General features: G+C 37.4%; 2 protein-coding genes across 4 annotated transcripts; both read left to right on the plus strand.

Annotated features, from left to right (window-relative positions):
* LOC138304725 (uncharacterized) lies at positions 1 to 5,969 on the plus strand. 2 transcript variants are annotated; one of them, XM_069244970.1, is made up of 5 exons: positions 1 to 32; positions 2,162 to 3,136; positions 3,865 to 4,032; positions 4,299 to 4,598; positions 5,092 to 5,969. In XM_069244970.1, exons 2-5 carry the CDS (start codon positions 2,162 to 2,164, stop codon positions 5,644 to 5,646), a joined length of 1,998 nt encoding a protein of 665 aa, XP_069101071.1. In that variant the 5' UTR covers positions 1 to 32; the 3' UTR covers positions 5,647 to 5,969. The 2 variants fall into 2 exon arrangements, with proteins under 2 accessions (XP_069101071.1, XP_069101070.1); XM_069244969.1 differs by lacking the exon at positions 1 to 32 and adding an exon at positions 106 to 408.
* Positions 5,970 to 9,677: 3,708 nt separating this feature from the next.
* On the plus strand, positions 9,678 to 18,449 carry LOC138304727 (uncharacterized). 2 transcript variants are annotated; one of them, XM_069244972.1, is made up of 6 exons: positions 9,678 to 9,768; positions 13,964 to 14,018; positions 14,295 to 14,423; positions 14,733 to 14,836; positions 16,799 to 16,973; positions 17,562 to 18,449. In XM_069244972.1, the coding sequence occupies exons 1-6, from the start codon at positions 9,757 to 9,759 to the stop codon at positions 17,678 to 17,680; spliced, it is 594 nt and encodes a 197-aa protein (XP_069101073.1). In that variant the 5' UTR covers positions 9,678 to 9,756; the 3' UTR covers positions 17,681 to 18,449. The 2 variants fall into 2 exon arrangements, with proteins under 2 accessions (XP_069101073.1, XP_069101072.1); XM_069244971.1 differs by lacking the exon at positions 9,678 to 9,768 and adding an exon at positions 10,248 to 10,589.
* Positions 18,450 to 19,083: the final 634 nt, after the last annotated feature.

Consider the following 19,083-nt stretch of genomic DNA (forward strand, 5'->3'; position numbering starts at 1 on the left):
CAGACTTCAGTCGATTCAGACGAACACTCGGGGTAAGTAATGTGTATTGCATTTATAATCTGTTATCGCACACCTGTTGTTTATCTGGGTATATATACCAGTAAACATTTAGTTAACATTTAGTTAAATACCATAACATACTAGACATATTGCATTGTGGTATCTATATTAAATTACCTGAACGCTATAGCTACATCGTGTAAAACGTTCCATCCGTAATTGACCCGTGACGTAATTTATTACTCTATCCCGGAGACTCTGAACTTTTGACACACAGATACACCCCGATGTAGATAAACCAGATAACTAGAATTGGGTGATAATGTCACTCTGCATATGGTTAAAACACATCAATACGTAATGACATGCTGTTGTTATACTATATATGGAAATAATTGTAATACTGAGGTAAGTGGATGAAGATGTGTTCACTTAAGCGGTTGATATTGATTCGCATTGAATTATGTTTATGTAATCTTAATGCATTAGTCAGGATATAAACACATGAATGTTGATTAATTAATTGTAATAAGATAAATAGGATTATTTGCTTTATGTAGTTTATAAATGTTCTATTTTCTGTATACATAAAACTATCTGTATGGTTTAAAAATATTTATATTTCCACTTGAATAAGCATGATATACGTTCAAAGTTTAGACTACTGAAGACCTTTGACTTGAACTGAGAGAGAGAGAGAAAGAGAGTGTGTTTGGTTTCACCCCTTTTTATTTATTTTGATTTATTCAGAGTGAAAGTTCCAGCCTTTATTACCTGAATATAACTTCCTAATTATTATTAATAGATGCAGAAGTTCGTTCAGTTAATTTGTATCCATATAGACAAAAGTGGAAGCTATTGAAATTCATCCCCAATAATTCAATTTGAAACAGTACAAATATATTCTGTATATGCTGTTGATTATTTCTAATGTTTTGTTTTGTTCATTACAATGAAAATGAAATAAGCAACATTTAAAACAACTCCCATTAAACAACAAAATACATATATCTATTCTCACTAAACGGTTTTGATTATTTTAATCGGTTTGTATATTTTCTATATAACACACGATAATATAAAAATACACACGATAATATAAAAAATGTCAGCCCAAAATAAATAAATGAAACATTTATTTTTATATTGTTAAGTATTGTTTTATCTAACATACCAGTTATTATATAACTTACCAGTTATTATCTAACTTATCGGTTAATATTTTACTTTAACAGATAACTTTACACTTATATAACTTACCAGTTATTACATCACTTACCGGTTATTAGATAACTTTCATGTTATTATATCATTTACCAGTTATAATATAACTTACCGGTTATTACATATTTTTACTTTCCTGTTATTCTATAACTTAACACTTTTCATATCCCTTACCAGTTATTATATCACTTATCTGTTATTATTTTACTTTACTGTTATTATCTTACTTTCCTGTAATTATCTTACTTTCCTGTTATTATCTTACTTTCCTGTTATTATCTTACTTTCCTGTTATTATCTTACTTTCCTGTTATTATCTTACTTTCCTGTTATTATCTTACTTTTCTGTTATTATCTTACTTTCCTGTTATTATCTAACTTTCCTGTTATTATCTAACTTTTCTGTTATCGTTTAACTTTTCTGTTATCATATTACTTACCTGTTATTATATTACTTAACAATTATTATATAACTTACCGGTTATTATATAACTTTCCTGTTATTACATGTTTATAACTTACCTATCATTATCTAACTAAAGAGGTAACCAATTACACTTTCTTTGTTTGATACTGTCTGCTGCATGTGTGAGACAAATCCTCAAATACGCGAACCAAAACTGTTCCCTTTACAAAATTACATACCAAGTATAAAGAAGACTTGCAGACTTGAAATCATTTTGTAATCGTTCGTCATATTAATGCCTATATTAAACGATGATAGTACGACAGAATCATTGGGTACGGTCACATCTGTAGACAATTGTACACAGACTCGTAACATTCCCTAATGCGTATTTATCAGCATTTAAATCCAAATTTGATGTGGTTTTACCGGAGTTTCAATAACCATATTTATATGCTGGTTTCACTAGAAATACAGTTATGTGGGTGTTTAACGACATACATATTCAGTGCATATGTATTATTTTGGTAGATGCCTGTTGTAAAGCGGAAAAGCACAGAAGGAAGTATGGCGAAGAAACCAAGCCTTCGGCGGGACACCACGTTGAGTCTAGAACCAACAGACGAGTCACCTCCAAGTTCTCCAGACCCTTCGTTTAGGCATCTTTCCTTTCCGAAAAGGTCATCAAAAAAATCTCGAAAACGTTCCTTGTCGAAAATGTCATCAAAAACATCTCTGAAACGTAAAGCATCGTTGGTGTCTGAGGGTTCTGGTGTATACTCATCTGTAACTGCACTTGAATCCGGCTCCAGTGTCGGTAAGACAGGGAGTTTGAGAGCGACATCTATCGGGAAGGATTGCGATTTGATACCCTTGTCTACATCTCGTTCAAAAAAGGCAAGTGTGGGAACTGCCTCGGACGCTGTGGCCGCGTTACGCAAATCTGTTTCCGAATTGAAAGAATCATCTCTCGGTAAAGAACCGTCTTTAGGAAAAGTAGCGTCACTTTCTAAACGCAAGTCCAGTATTCCGAGTGACACATCATCAAGCACTTCTCCACCACTCCCTCCGGGGGGCCTCATAGAGATCGCCATTTCATTTGATACCACTGGATCCATGTATGGTTGTCTGGAAGAAGTTCGTGGACGAATTCAAGACATGGTACAGCGTCTCCAAGCAGACATCCCCGGGATCAGAATCGCTGTCATCGCACATGGTGACTATTGTGATGCTTCAAACTACATCATTAAATGGATTGACTTCGGAGCAACTGTTCCAGAACTCTGCGATTTCGTGAAAACAGTAAGTCGCACGGGCGGTGGAGATGCTGACGAGTGCTACGAACTTGTTCTCCGGAGGGCTAGAGAAGTGTTGTCATGGACACCAGGTAGTCAGCGCTCCCTAGTGGTCATTGGCGACTGCAGGCCACATGAGGTTGGATACAAGTATGGAGACTTTGTCAACGACATCAATTGGCGAGTGGAAGCGAAAGAACTGAATAATATGGTAATACTGAAATAATAACATCGTATACCCTATATCGATAATCAGCGGCTTATAGTCTCTTTATTAGGAAATCCCAGGGTTATTTTTAGGACCGGCTTATTTTCAAGCCCGTCACTTTTCTAAGTCACTTTTCGTGTATGGTACATTTTGTATGATTGGCTTACTTACGAGACTGGTCTGCTTTCGAAACGTTTCATCAGTGTTTGATTAATTATTTATGATAATAAATACAAATATGCATTAATTTACATGTATTTGTGCATATACTAAAATAAGGTTTTAGATTATTTCCTTGGAAAATATCCAAGGCTTACTTTCAAGTGCGATCTATTTTCAAAACCGGCATATTTTCAAGATACATTTGACTGTAGGAAATCAAAGGCTTACTTTAAAGCCCGGCCTGTTTTCGAACCAGGCTTATTATCGAGATTTTAGGGTATACTTCGAATCTAAAATTGACCAATCAGGATAAAGAAAATACTGTAACAGATCACAGTCTGGAATGTCATTTGTATGACACAGACTTTGACTATGTCCTCAGATTGCCCCCCCTCGCAGATTGTAGCTATCCGTCGTCACTTGACAGATGTTACGATATGATTGGTAATTTGTATGATAGCTATAACATATGCAATGTCTCTAAACCTTTTAAGATAATGAATGGATGATACATACATTATCATCCATGTCTGACTTATGATAATACATTTTTTTTTCTCTTTTTTCAGGGCGTCAGGATCTACAGTGTGTGTGTCAATGCTAGATCGCCGCTTTCCTTTTATCAGCATATATCAAACGTCACAGGAGGACGAGTTATCTCCCTTGCTAAGTTTGGAGTCATTTTTGACATACTGATGTCAATTTGCTACAAGGAAAGTGGATCAGACTTGTTTGAGGTAAATTTAATGATGTATTGCCTTTATTCCTCCTTGTTTTCATGTTTCTAGTTTAATGCAAGTAATTGGTATAATATATATATATATTTTTTAAATATATGCAATTTAGTTTTGCTATGATCGTTTTATTACTAGTAATGATATCAGAGTTTTTCGATTGTGTGCTTTCTATGTGCTGATTCATCAAAGGAATAGCAACAAAATCTGGCATAAGAACGGATAGCTTTCTATTGACAGTAACTGACAGTTAATTTACCCTTTTACAGGCTTATGAGGCGGAGGTGAGAGAGAAGAACAAAGGCAAAGCAATGGACACTACACTGGATGGCATTTTCTCAACTCTCGGGGATGGAAAATCGGGATTTGCCGGCCCTTCAAGTGCATTTGGATCGGGGCCCGGTGTAGCAGCTCCGTTTACAGCACCAGGTTTCGGCACCTTCGGACCTATAGGAACGGCCACAAAAGTTTCTATGGCACGACCTAAAAAGTCAAAACTACTGAAGTCTGCAAAAGCTGAAAAAATCGGGAAAGCGGGGAAACTCCGGAAAACTTCCGAAACTGCAAAGGTAATGAGATCTTTTCACTGTATAACGCTTTATTTTCAAACCAAACCTATACGTTACAATTCGAAAATTTAAGTAACAAAGTGGTGTCTCGTAAACGAAATACCATTACGCACAGAAGAAAAAAGGTGCAATCATTTCCAATGTTAAACAACATCTATCGTTGGGTGATCTGGTGATGTAGTAGTAAAGTTACTCGCCCTTCACCTAGCTGGCCGGGGTGAAACGGTCAGGGGTCTCTTGCAAGATAATGTCCGGTTTTCTACCCTTAGACCCGCTTACATCCGGACCATTGAACATTGTGTGTACAAGTTATATACATGTATCTTGTTTGCAATCAACAAAAATTAAAAAGATAAACTTTATATCCATCGTTAGATAAAATAAAGAAGTTTGATTTCTCGTTTTCTAACAAAATTTTAGAATATCTCACTGAATACACTGAACAGATGCTAATAACAACAGGATATATTAAAGACTTGCATTTGATTTGCAGAAAATAAGAAAAAGAACAAAATCAGGAGGATTACTATACAGGGAGAGTCTAACCGATACCAAATTCACAACAGGGCCACTCAAACGGCTAATGTGGTCAAAGTGGATGGTCGGGATCACCAAGACGTCGACAGCTAGTCCTGGCTCCAAACTAGTCCGTCGTGATTGGTGTGACGGCTACTGTAACGCAGGAATATTAGAGAGCAAGGATGTGGTCGGGGTCCCGGCTGTCTACGAGTTTGGTGTCCGTCTTTCCGGGAAGAGGAAAATATATCCAGTGTTCTATAAGGTTACAACGGGAGTACCGAAAGCAAACACCTGGTTCAACTACCTCCTGTCTAAAAAACGCAGTGCTGTCAAAGAGGTGTTGAATTCACACGCCGAGGTCATGGTGAGGAAGGGTCAGTTTAAAAGGAAAGGATTAGCCTTCATTCAGAGAGTGAGCCAACTCATGCCAAGGAAGTATGACTACGCATGGGTGGGACGAAGGGACAGAAAAATGAAAGCTCGGAATCTCAAACGGTGTCGCGTTAGGATTTCCAGCGATTCGTACTAAATGCTCAAGATTTACAGATGAAATGGCAGCAATACTTAACCCATTTGACGTTTCAAAGATTATCACGGAGTTGATTAAAATGTTGTTTTTGTAGTGAATCGATGAAGCTTCGCCATGTTCTCAAGACTTCTATTGAGGTTCTTTGGTCGAACATGCTTAGCGCGTTCCGTGTGATCTTGATTTCGTTTCATTTAACAGCCTAATTAATTTATTAGACATATTTGTTTTATAAAACAGACAATCGTATTGAATATTACAGTTTTGCACAACAAAATAGTCTCCACTATATCGACATATTGATTAAAGTTTGTCTGTACCATGAACACTTTTTTTCTATGGGTATGGCGGCGTAGTATAAGTTCATTTGGTCAAACTAATGTTGGAGGAGTACACGGGGAACCTTGTAATTGGGGAAGGGGAATTAATGTCGGAAGGAATACGCAGGGGAAAACCCTCGTGATTGGGCCAGGGGAATTAATGTTGGAGGAATATAAAGGGAAAATACTCGTGATCGGGAGAGGGCAATTAATGTTGGAGGAGAACATTGGGGAACCTTGTAATTGGGAGATGGGAATTAATGTTGGAGGAATATAAAGGGAAAATACTCGTGATCGGGAGAGGGCAATTAATGTTGGAAGAGTACACGGGGAACCTTGTAATTGGGGAAGGGGAATTAATGTCGGAAGGAATACGCAGGGGAAAACCCTCGTGATTGGGCCAGGGGAATTAATGTTGGAGGAATATAAAGGGAAAATACTCGTGATCGGGAGAGGGCAATTAATGTTGGAGGAGAACATGGGGGAACCTTGTAATTGGGAGATGGGAATTAATGTTGGAGGAATATAAAGGGAAAATACTCGTGATCGGGAGAGGGCAATTAATGTTGGAAGAGTACACGGGGAACCTTGTAATTGGGGAAGGGGAATTAATGTCGGAAGGAATACGCAGGGGAAAACCCTCGTGATTGGGCCAGGGAAATTAATGTTGGAGGAATATAAAGGGAAAATATTGGTGATCGGGAGGGGGCAATTAATGTTGGAGGAGTACACGGGGAACCTTGTAATTGGGGAAGGGGAATTAATGTCGGAGGAATATACAGAGGAAAACCCTCGTGATTGGGCCAGGGGAATAAATGTTGGAGGAATATAAAGGGAAAATACTCGTGATCCGAAGGGGGCAATTAATGTTGGAGGAGTACACGGGGAACCTTGTAATTGGGAGAGGGGAATTAATGTCGGAGGAATACACAGGGGCAAACCTTCGTGTTTGTGATATAGGATAATTGTGATAATTAATGTTGGAGGACTACACAGCGAAAATCCTCGTGATTTTGAGGGGGGAATTAATGTTGGAGGAATATACAGGAAAAATCCTCGTGATTGGGAAAGGCCAATTAATGTTGGAGGAGAACATGGAGAACCTTGTGATTGGGAGATGGGAATTAATGTAGGAGATATAAACAGGGAAATCCCTCATGATTGGGGGAGGGGAGTTAGTGTTGAAAGAGTACATAGGGAAAATCATTTTGATTTAGGAGAGGCCAATTAATTTTTGAGGAATACACAAGGGAAACCCTCGTGATTGGATGAGGGGAATTAATGTTAGAGGAGTACACAGAGAAATCCTCTTGATTGGGTGAGGGGAATAAATGTTGGAGGAGTACACAGTGAAACCCTCGTGATTGGGTGAGGGGAATTAACGTTGGAGGAGTACACAGGGAAATCCTCGTGATTGGGTGAGGGGAATTAATGTTAGAGGAGTACACAGGGAAACCCTCGTGATTGGGTGAGGGGAATTAATGTTGAAGGAGTACACAGTGAAACCCTCGTGATTGGGTGAGGGGAATTAATGTTGGAGGAGTACACAGGGAAATCCTCGTGATTGGGTGAGGGGAATTAATGTTGGAGGAGTACACAGGGAAATCCTCGTGATTGGGTGAGGGGAATTAATGTTAGAGGAGTACACAGGGAAATCCTCGCGATTGGGTGAGGGGAATTAATGTTGGAGGAGTACACAGGGAAATCCTTCCTGATTGGGGGAGGGGAATTAATGTTAGAGGAGTACACAGGGAAATCCTCGTGATTGGGCAAGGGGAATTAATGTTGGAGGAGTACACAGGGAAACACTCGTGACTGGGTGAGGGGAATTAATGTTGGAGGAGTACACAGGGAAATCCTTCCTGATTGGGTGAGGGGAATTAATGTTAGAGGAGTACACAGGGAAATCCTCATGATTGGGTGAGGGGAATTAATGTTGGAGGAGTACACAGGGAAACCCTCGTGATTGGCTGAGGGGAATTAATGTTGAAGGAGTACACAGGGAAATCCTCGTGATTGGGTGAGGGGAATTAATGTAAGAGGAGTACACAGGGAAACCCTCGTGATTGGGTGAGGGGAATTAATGTTGGAGGAGTACACAGGGAAATCCTTCCTGATTGGGTGAGGGGAATTAACATTGGAGGAGTACACAGGGAAATCCTCGTGATTGGGTGAGGGGAATTAACGTTGGAGGAGTACACAGGGAAATCCTCGTGATTGGGTGAGGGGAATTAATGTTAGAGGAGTACACAGGGAAACCCTCGTGATTGGGTGAGGGGAATTAATGTTGGAGGAGTACACAGGGAAATCCTTCCTGATTGGGTGAGGAGAATTAACGTTGGAGGAGTACACAGGGAAATCCTCGTGATTGGGTGAGGGGAATTAATGTTAGAGGAGTACACAGGGAAACCCTCGTGATTGGGTGAGGGGAATTAACGTTGGAGGAGCACACAGGGAAATCCTCGTGATTGGATGAGGAGAATTTATGTTAGAGGAGTACACAGGGAAATCCTCGTGATTGGGTGAGGGGAATTAACGTTGGTGGTGTAAATAGGGAAATCCTCGTGATTGGGTGAGGGGAATTAATGTTGGAGGAGTACACAGGGAAATCCTCGTAATTTGGGGAGGGGAATTAATGTTGGAGGAGTACACAGAGGAAAATTCTCGTGATTGGGTGAGGGGAATTAATGTTAGAGGAGTACACAGGGAAACCCTCGTGATTGGGTGAGGGGAATTAATGTTAGAGGAGTACACAGGGAAACCCTCGTGATTGGGTGAGGGGAATTAACGTTGGAGGAGTACACAGGGAAATCCTCGTGATTGGATGAGGGGAATTAATGTTAGAGGGGTATACAGGGAAATCCTCGTGATTAGTAAAGCTTTGTAATTTGTAATTTTCAAATAGGCATGATACGAAAATATGAACCTAATTTGAATTTGAATTGAAATTACAATCAATAGAAAACTACGAAATAATTCTACAGTAAGAAATATTAAGTATGCAAAAATCAACACTTTCGTTTATGGGTTCAACAGGTGTTCTAAATTGTCGATATTTCCTGACACGAGGCACGCATTATATTCGATGACATAAGAATCTGATATATCGAGTCTAGGTTACTAGGTCTCACCAAAATGAGTAAACAAAATAAACATTGAGGTAACATGGCTTCACAATTTTAATATTAACTAAAAATCAAGTACTGAAACTCAATTTCGCCAAATATAAACAATTTGAATCCTGGTTATGTCCCCTCCAAACTTAGTAAAATAAAGGTGTATATCATAACAGTGGTTGTACCGGTGTAGGCGATCATAAAGGTAAATGATAATAATTGTTATACTGAGATAGCATAGCCCTTTCTATTGTTATCTGCTGATTTATATACTCAAACACCTTGATAAATCACCTGTAAGGTCTCACCTTATATCAATTAGATTGGCGAGTCAATAACGATACAGGTGTATGATGAATCTAACTTACCTGTAAAGGTGCAAATACCTGTTTGTATTTGGTTCAGAAGGTCAATAAATGTTTCCGTCAGTATATCATACTGGTATGAATAACTAGATAAACAATATTCATCTCAGAAGAGGTGGAAGTATTATTTGTGTGATTCTTCCTTTTCTACCGGAAAATTGCTTAGCACATTAATACTGAATCCTTTAGCAATGGAACAAAAATCACTGAAATTAATTTCAACTCAGTTTTAACATTTCTTCGATAGAAAATACTCTGTCAGAAGGAAATATTTGAATTACTTCAAAGGATCAAATTAGGATTCCTTGTTTGATGCCAATAACAGTATGTAGTTAATATTCTTTCTTTATTATTCTGAAGAACTGTTAAATTAACGTATCTAGGAAAACGTATGCGAGTGCTTTTGTATGATGGAATTGCAGTCATACGTAATTTTCTTTCATACCTACGGGTGTAGTACTGGCTGGTCTAGGGCAATACACTCATGTCGCCTGGGGCTGTATTCCATGGCTACCCATGCAATAAAACCTCATGAAGTCACGGCGTCAACAAAATTTCTATTTCCTCGGTAAATTTTTTTTTTAACAATATTGACTGGTTTTACTATAAAGGATGCAAACAACGTAATTTTTGTTGAAAATATCACGTAATTTTACTTTCCGTTGTGGATTTCTCCGAATTTATTTCAATATGGCGGGATATTATAGTTGTAAAATTGCAATAAATTGCAAGCCTCGGGTTTTACTACATTTTGTGACCCTCGGGTAGAATATCCCTATCCTTCATATCCACATATGAAAGAGTCGTATAGTATGTACTGAGGTATTAATTAACAGACAGGTAGTATGACCAGGAAACTTTTGTTCTAACGGTTCTAAGTTTGCTTAACGCCCTCCTTACTTCCTGTTACCATGGTTATTTACGGAAACTTTGATTTATTTATTTATAAATAGCCAACGCCTTGCATTCCGTGAACTGGACTCGTACTTGCACGTACATGTTTTTGCGTCCCGTCAAATCCAGATATGACTGTATTTTTGTCCGCCGCAGTATTGCATGTTCTGATTGCGCTAGTTAGGTGTAGTCCACTGCAGACTAAAATAGAAAGCGCGGGTGATTTGGACATTCTGAAGTGCGTCATTATGGTGAGTGAAATATATTAACGAAAATGCATAATTTACATGTATAAAGCTGATTTTAAATCATACCATGCAATTTCAATAAATCTTACCCTATTCTTAAAGATGCTCCACCGCTGACAAATGGTATTTTTTCACTATTAAAAACAGGAGCAGACGATTTAGTACTTTTTATCAGTTACAAAAGTTACTTACTTTACACCATTACCAGCATTGAAAAGTTTGAGCTTTTCATTTTACTTCAAAGTTGTATGGTCTATCACTTTCGCTCTTTTTGTGTCGTAATGAAAACTGTTTAAGTGTTATACATTTTTTTTCGTCGTCTGTCTGAGTTTAAAACTTTCTAATTTTACCACTTTTTATAAAGTTACAGCACTGGAAGTATTTTTAATTATAAATGTAAAAAATCTTTTTAACGTGTACACGTGGAAAATAGGCTCGAAAGATGCCGAATCATTCCGAACTCTTCCGAACGTCGTCGCGACAATCTCGAAGTAACACGAGAGTTGTAAAACCAAGAGAAAATGTCAACAATTTTTCATAAACAAAATATGTGGTCGACCTCAGCAAACTGGATTTACAAAGAAATTAATTCCCGCTCATTACAATATTTGATACACACAATATTGAATTACGTCAATGCGTGTATTGGATGTTTCAAATACTCGCTCTGTGGACATACATATACATATACCAGCACGATTTGCTCATTTTAGCCAGAAGGAAAACGTAAACAAACACATGTGCGCTTACGCTAGTTACCTTGATCACCACGTGCAGGACGTGTGGACGTCAGTCACGTGATACGATTCGGAATTCCGACAAAACCCGAAGGTACTGAACATGGCGGTGATTGAAGGCGTTTTATTCAAAACCAGGAATATATGATCCCTAGATTTCGGCTCTCTTACAGGCTGACATATGGTTTTGGGGAGCTTAATCATTAAGTTACATGTCCATGTTCAAATATCAAATATTAAAGCGACATATCGTTACAATGAAAATTACCAGAAATACAACTTTCAAGTTAAAATTACAAAAAATATTTAATTGCATCCCGAAAAAAATCCGTGGCACTATATCTTATATGGAATGAAGTACTGATTGCGCATGGACCAAAGGCAAAATAAATTATTTTATATAATTTTTTGTGTTAATTAGACATATATATACACGATTAAACACCAATTATTGTTCAAGTGATGGATATCATTTATGCTCTGTCGGCGGTGGAGCATCTTTAATATTTTACAATCGAAAACAGTAACGTGCTTACAGTCTGCCTGATAACAACTCCTTGTTAGTGCAGTAGTATGATAGAAATACACCTGTAAATATTACCTGCATCAAAGACGTGCGACAGAATTGTGCCTTCTGTCCTCATTGCGTGATTGTAAAATGCGACTTAATTCAGGATAGTATCTGTTTTCTTCTTTCAAACAGGCTTCTGTCTTCATAACGTTTGCCTTTACACTACTAACTCCACCACTGGGATGAAGATTATGATCCCTGGCCGAGATACACTATAGACTGTAGAAGTGGTAGTTACTGATCGTTCTGAATGAGCTCCCAGCTTAAAGAAATCGGTCGACTGTTGTCAATTTAATGTAACCGGGCAGAATTTTCATTTTAGTATCTTGAGTAGCATGCTTTGGTGAAATAGCACAATAGAATAATCATGTTGTATAAGAAAACGAAATAGGAATACACCATTGCCTCCTATATAATACATATGATCTCACTCCCAACAGGACCAGTCCAGTCCTTAACGGGTAATACGACTATCTATTCCATTAAAAAGTCTCTCAAATTCTAGTCTACCGGAAATAGTTAGAGCTTCGCACAGGTTTTAGTAAAGCTTATGAATGCATTATTCTTCTAAAGAGAAACAGAGAAACTTTTTGATTCGCGAAAATCTTCACGCATAGTTTGTTCAGCATTTTTTCAACAAAAAATTATTATCAAATGTATATAGGGAAGTGATAGTCAATATCAGGTTATATTTTAGTATGCAAATCAGGATCAATTTACTGACAAATACGGCATCAACAAACTGTACATGTTTGCTTGTTTGAAAATATTATGATAATATACGAACATTGAAACCCAAAAAGCTTCATTCCTGTGACAAAGCAAACATATAACTTGTTTTTAAACAGCAATACAGGTGGTCATCTTATTTCTAAACTGTCAATTATCTGTACAATAAATGGGGATATTAAATAAGAATATTTTGACGATTGTTGTCAATTTGCGAACTATCGTTTAATTGAGTCCAACGTATTACCCACAGATGGGTATACTCATTCCAGGAGAAACAAAACTCTGAATTTTCTGCTATTTGGCATTCCAGATAACACAGATTATCAGTCGATATCAATCTTGGAAGTGCAATAATGTAGTGTGCGCTTTAACTTATTCATCCCTGAATTTTCATCATGGACTGGTCTAGTCAGATGTGTCTTCGGGAGTGAATGAGTTAATAATGGTATGTTGGTCAATTACGGTATTGTGATTCTATTTGAAGAAACAAATACATGTATATTGTATCCACATGTAAAGCTAGCAATGATAAAATAGATTTCTAATGCAAAAAAAATCATTTAAACGTATTGGGCATGGGGATAATTTGAAATAGCTTACAACGTTTTTTTATAAGATCCTACAAGATAAAGGGTTGTCTTAAGCACATTACAATATTATTAGTTAGACCCAATTTTTTCCGTATTAGGTCACTAACAAACTGTGTAACGAATTTATCACGTCAAAGACCCTTTCAATGAAGTACATTATAACTGCAAAATGCAGTTATGTACTGAGTATCATGGAAACCAAAACGACTCAAAACCTAAAACAATTTTCACCTCATTGAAGACTCGAATGCATTGTCATGGTCCATTTCTGTTAAATAATCCTAAAAAAGTGTTGTCAATGTCGGTTTGCTTTGAAAGTGGCCATCAGCGCTATCATTCAAACATTTTGTCTCCATCTCGTTGAGTGCCGTCGTCGCGAAGCGTTACTTGACCGCCATCTTGTTGCTAATGACTTAAGGGTCAAAGAACGATAACTCTATCGTCCAAACCTGATACTATTTCTACAAACCTAATACGACTATATATTGGATATCACGTGACGTCATTTTAACCAATAGGAATACAAGATTCTTGTCCGAGGCAGGATAAATTTGTATAATAGATGTGTTGATTTTGTTTTATTTGGCACTAGGTTTGGATATGATCATCTTTAGTTATGAAATTTTTATTCATCAATAATTCCGACGTGTCTTAGGACAAAGATATCAATAAGCTTGTTTAACTATTGAACAACTATATGACACAATGGTTTTGTGTTCAAATATCCACATTTATTTTATTCTTTAGGATGAATTAGGAAATGAGAACTATGGATGTGAGACTCAGGAGATTCAAACACAAGGTACTGATGGAATGTAGCACCGTTTCAAATGTCATGCACTCGATATTGTCAGAGTGTAACTTATTTCAAGTTTTCTGCTTTTCCACTTTAGAGTGTTATGAAATAATATACAAAGAAAACATATTTCATCATATCAGTGTATTGCTTGACGTATAAAAAGGTAATCGTTTTGACATTCATTACACACGCAAGATCTCATATGAAAAACATATATTCTAAATGACTAGCATTGTATTGTATATTGACGGAATTCAAAAATGTTTTTGTTTTGTGCAGATTTCAAAGAAACAAAAAAGTACAGATGCATGCCGGCGGTGGATAGCTTGCGTATAACACATACGTTGACGGAAATCGGACTGGTGACATTAACATTTCGAGTTGAAACTCGAAGCTGTACAAGAAATCGTACGTAGTATAGTTTAAATTTTATAAACATCGTCAATTGTCTTTATAGAAAAATAATGCCTACCTTAATTAACATATAGATTTATCGGAATCGGACAAATTTTATTCTTAAAACGTAAATGTTTCGAGATCCCAAAACGACGTGGGTAAATTACGATTTACCGTCAATTTGTCCACCTTCCGGTGATAAGGACGTCACAAATATCATTTTAAAAAATGACTTCATATCACCAAATGATGGGACTAACTAATATCGATACCTCACTAACATTTTGTCGTGGAGTAGTTCGATGATTGTCTGTTTTGTAGGTGACAAAGTGAGAGGTGTGGTTGTTGTATTGGAACTATCTCAAGCGGATAGAATACAGTACAAGGTCGTAGCCATAGCAACAAAACGTGCACTCCACACAAGGGTATATATTTATTTATTTGTATATATATTTCACAATAAAGATAATCTACATAATTCAGAAAAACTTAGTATCTTGAAATATTAGTTACTGTTATAGAAAAAAAACTATATCATAGGTTGAGCATTTACGAGTGTAACGAGAACCGACCGGAATTGTTCAACCTTCCTTTAAGCATCAGTCAGACTCCCAGAATACAATATTTACAAGTTTATTTACAACAAATAATACTAATTACAGTCACACCAGCACATAACACACACTCATATAACAGGCTCTCACCATCTTAACTTATCATAATCTTATCATAATATATTATGTACAGATGTTTATTTACAACGATATAAATATGTTCATTATGTGGCTGCTTTCCACTTGTCCAATCCACTGTTCCGATATAATGTTCAGTACCACTGCACAGTATTGCCAATTTGCCGCTGTCAATGTCGCATAAACCAAGGTGAAGGTCACCCAGACCCGCCGGCTGAGGTGGAGATCACAAAGGCCACGATGATGGTCACACAGACCAGACCTTCCAGTAAAGGTAAAGGTCACACAGACCAAGATGAAGGTCACAACAAATAGACTTGCTAGACAAGGAAGAGGTCACACAGACCGGGGTAAAGGCTCGTAGACAAGGTGAAGGTCACACAGACCCGTCACTGGTGAATGTAGAGGTCACACAGACCCGCTAGTAGTCGTAGATGCCACACAGACCTTCTGGTAAATGTAGAGGTCACATTGGCTAGCGACGATATGGCTTGATGTCATATGTATCCATCAGTTTCTGGGTAGTTCTGTAGTTCTCTATGGGTGGAAAGCTATAATATACGTATGGTATGATATAACACCAATAAACAATTTATATGTTTGCTCTATACAAATCTGTGCTATTTATCTAAATATTCACTATCTCAAAAGGCATAGTATATAGCTATATTACAAATACTAAGATAATCATCTCATTTCTAAGCATTTACGGTAAATAATGTCACGTATGCTGACTTAACAACCTAACCATGCTTTACAAAATACACATGGCCCGTGCACACACATTGCCGTACGCAAGCACACACGCCGGGTGAATTACACCTAACCATAACTTATAAACTATAGCAAATACCTATACTTATGAACCCTCATTATAATTAACACTATGACAAGGACATATGAATGTATTTACTTACCGCAAGCTGTATTTTGCGCTCTGAGTTCCAACCCTGCTACTGCTTTCAACTCACACCTGTGCGCATGCGTGACTTACCTTGTGACTCTTTAGACAAACTTAAATGGCGCGAAATCCAAACTAAGATACATCTACTTATACAATGGCACGTGACAACGAGTGTGATACTATTTGTTCACGTTTCGGGAATGTTATATGAAGAATTATGAGCATTTAAGGTCATGTTTGAGATAAAGAAAACCAGATAACCAAGAGAAAAATCATAGGCCTACTCTTAATATTCAACACTGAACTTGATACATGCAAGAAAAAGTGTGAGGGCTATTGGAAGAATGTTGGGACATATTACAATCATGTGTAGCAGGTAAAAAATTCATGTATAATGAAGGCATGCAATATTAACTAGAATCTATTTCAATTATTTTGTTTGTTTGTTTGTTTGATTAATTAACGTCCTTTTAACAGCTATGGTCATGTACGGCCTCCCATGTATGCGGTGTATTGCGTGTATGTTGTGCTGGGTGCAAGTTTTGGGAGACTGCGGTATATTCATGTTGTGTCTTCTTGTATAGTGACGCCCTTTTTATAGTGCTATATCACTGAAACATGTCGCCGAAGACACCAAGCAACATACCCCACCCGGTCACATTATAATGACAACGGGCGAACCAGCCGTCCCACTCCCTGTATGCTGAGCGCTAATCAAATGGGTTCGATAGTTTCCTTAATTACATTTTACATCTCCACAATTAACGAAATAAATATATATATGTTATCAGGCGGACATGACCACATACAACCTGACAGTGGCATTGTCCAACAAAGGTGGACTGTTTATAGTACGAGTAGCGGCCATACGGACTCCCAAGGATACTCCTACCTTTATACCTCCCTATTCGGTCGGAGTATTTGAAGAACACAACACTTATTATGAAACAGATAATCCAAAAATTGGTAAGTACTCTTATGGTCTTATGTAATCACATTTCTCTTAAGAGTTTAACAACAAAGTACTTATCATTAGAAACATCATCAACTCACATTCTTGTAAATTATTCTATATTTGTACATTGCAAAGTTATCTGCCATTGCGGGTAGGTATGGATTGTGACGTCATGTGTTTGCGAGCGGAACGTCATACTCTTCAGAGAAAATGACCTGAATTTCGCTCACAAAATAATGATGTCATCTTCGATAGCTACCCGCAAGGGAGCTAACTCTTTGATATGCAAATACGGAATGTTATAAATAGAATAATGATAATTAGTGATGTCCTCCAATTGGTGTTTTTCTTTTGTCCGTCTATAATTCTTCCTGTTGAATGCATTATTGTGTTATTGTAGGTGTCGTTTCGACTTCCTACCAATTCAAATTTACCTCTCTAATCTAAAACCCATGAAACATGATATTATCATATGACTCCGTGCATTAGTATTTAAATGTTTTAAACGACTGTATAAAAGGAGATATTAATACGTTCATATTTATCAATACGTAATGTATTATGACACATTTTGTAAATGTTTTGTCAATATTTTTCAGTTTCACTCGAGCACCCCTTTCGATGTAAATTGAAAGTACGTTCTCTTTTACTCGCCCTCCTGAAGGATAACGGAACAGGGCGTATCTCGATTCGGTGTCCCCGGCATCCACCAGTTTAAACATCGGACATCGCGGCCTCTTCTAAATATAAAAGAAAGAAAATAAGGGAAAGAGAATATATGTATTAAATATGCCAAAAAGTGAAAGGCAGATTCGGTTAATATATCAACATCAAATCAGCGACAATTTTTGATTTCTAACGAGTTGTGATTTGGATTTATTGACTTGACAAATGTACTTTACGGAGTGATTTATATATTACGCAATCTATAATACATCGCTTTGAAGATAACATCATCGATATTTGTTCATAATTTTGAAATTGTGAACTATCGCCTTTAACTCAAGTTCTATGATGAAAAATGTCCTTTAAAGGTGTAAAATTATCTGGCATAAACTTCTCGGTTTGTTGGACTTTATTTCACATATTTCTACATGAATGCTGCCACCCCTAGAAACAATAGACTGATCATAATGTAACTGCTGGTAACAGTAAACTGATCATACTGCCACTACTGGTAACAATAGACTGACCATACTGCCACTACTGGTAACAATAGACTGACCATACTGTCACTACTGGTAACAGTAGACTGACCATACTGCCACTACTGGTAACAATAGACTGACCATACTGTCAATACTGGTTACAATAGACTGACCATTCTGCCACTACTGGTAACAAAATCGACTGACCATTCTGCCACTACTGGTAACAATAGACTGACCATACTGTCACTACTGGTAACAATAGACTGACCATACTGTCATTACTGGTAACAATAGACTGACCATAATGCCACTACTGGTAACAATAGACTGACCATACTGTCACACTGGTAACTGACCATACTGTCATTACTGGTAACAATAGACTGACCAATACTGGTAACATAGACTGACCATACTGTCACTACTGGTAACAATAGACTGACCATACTTCACTATTGTAACAATAGACTGACATACTGTATATGTAACAATAGACTGACCATGTCTACTGTAACAATAGACTGACCATAATGTCACTACTGGTAACAATAGACTGACCATATGTCATAGTAACATGACTACCAAACTGTCACTACTGGTAACAATAGACTGACCATTATGTCAATACGACAATGACTGACATATGTAAACTGGTAACAATAGACTGACCATACTGTCATACTGGTAACAATAGACTGACCATACTGTCACTACTGGTAACAATAGGACCATAATGTCAATACATGTAACAATAGACTGACCATACTGTCCAACTACTGGTAACAATAGACTGACCATAACCATACGGTACAATAGACTGACCATAATGCACTACTGGTAACAATAGACTGACCATACTGTCACTACTGGTAACAATAGACTGACCATACTGTCACTACTGGTAACAATAGACTGACCATACTGTCATACTGTCACTACTGGTAACAATAGACTGACCATACTGTCACTA

The sequence above is a fragment of the Argopecten irradians genome, chromosome 12, assembly GCF_041381155.1.
Source record: "Argopecten irradians isolate NY chromosome 12, Ai_NY, whole genome shotgun sequence".
NCBI classification, from domain to species: domain Eukaryota; kingdom Metazoa; phylum Mollusca; class Bivalvia; order Pectinida; family Pectinidae; genus Argopecten; species Argopecten irradians.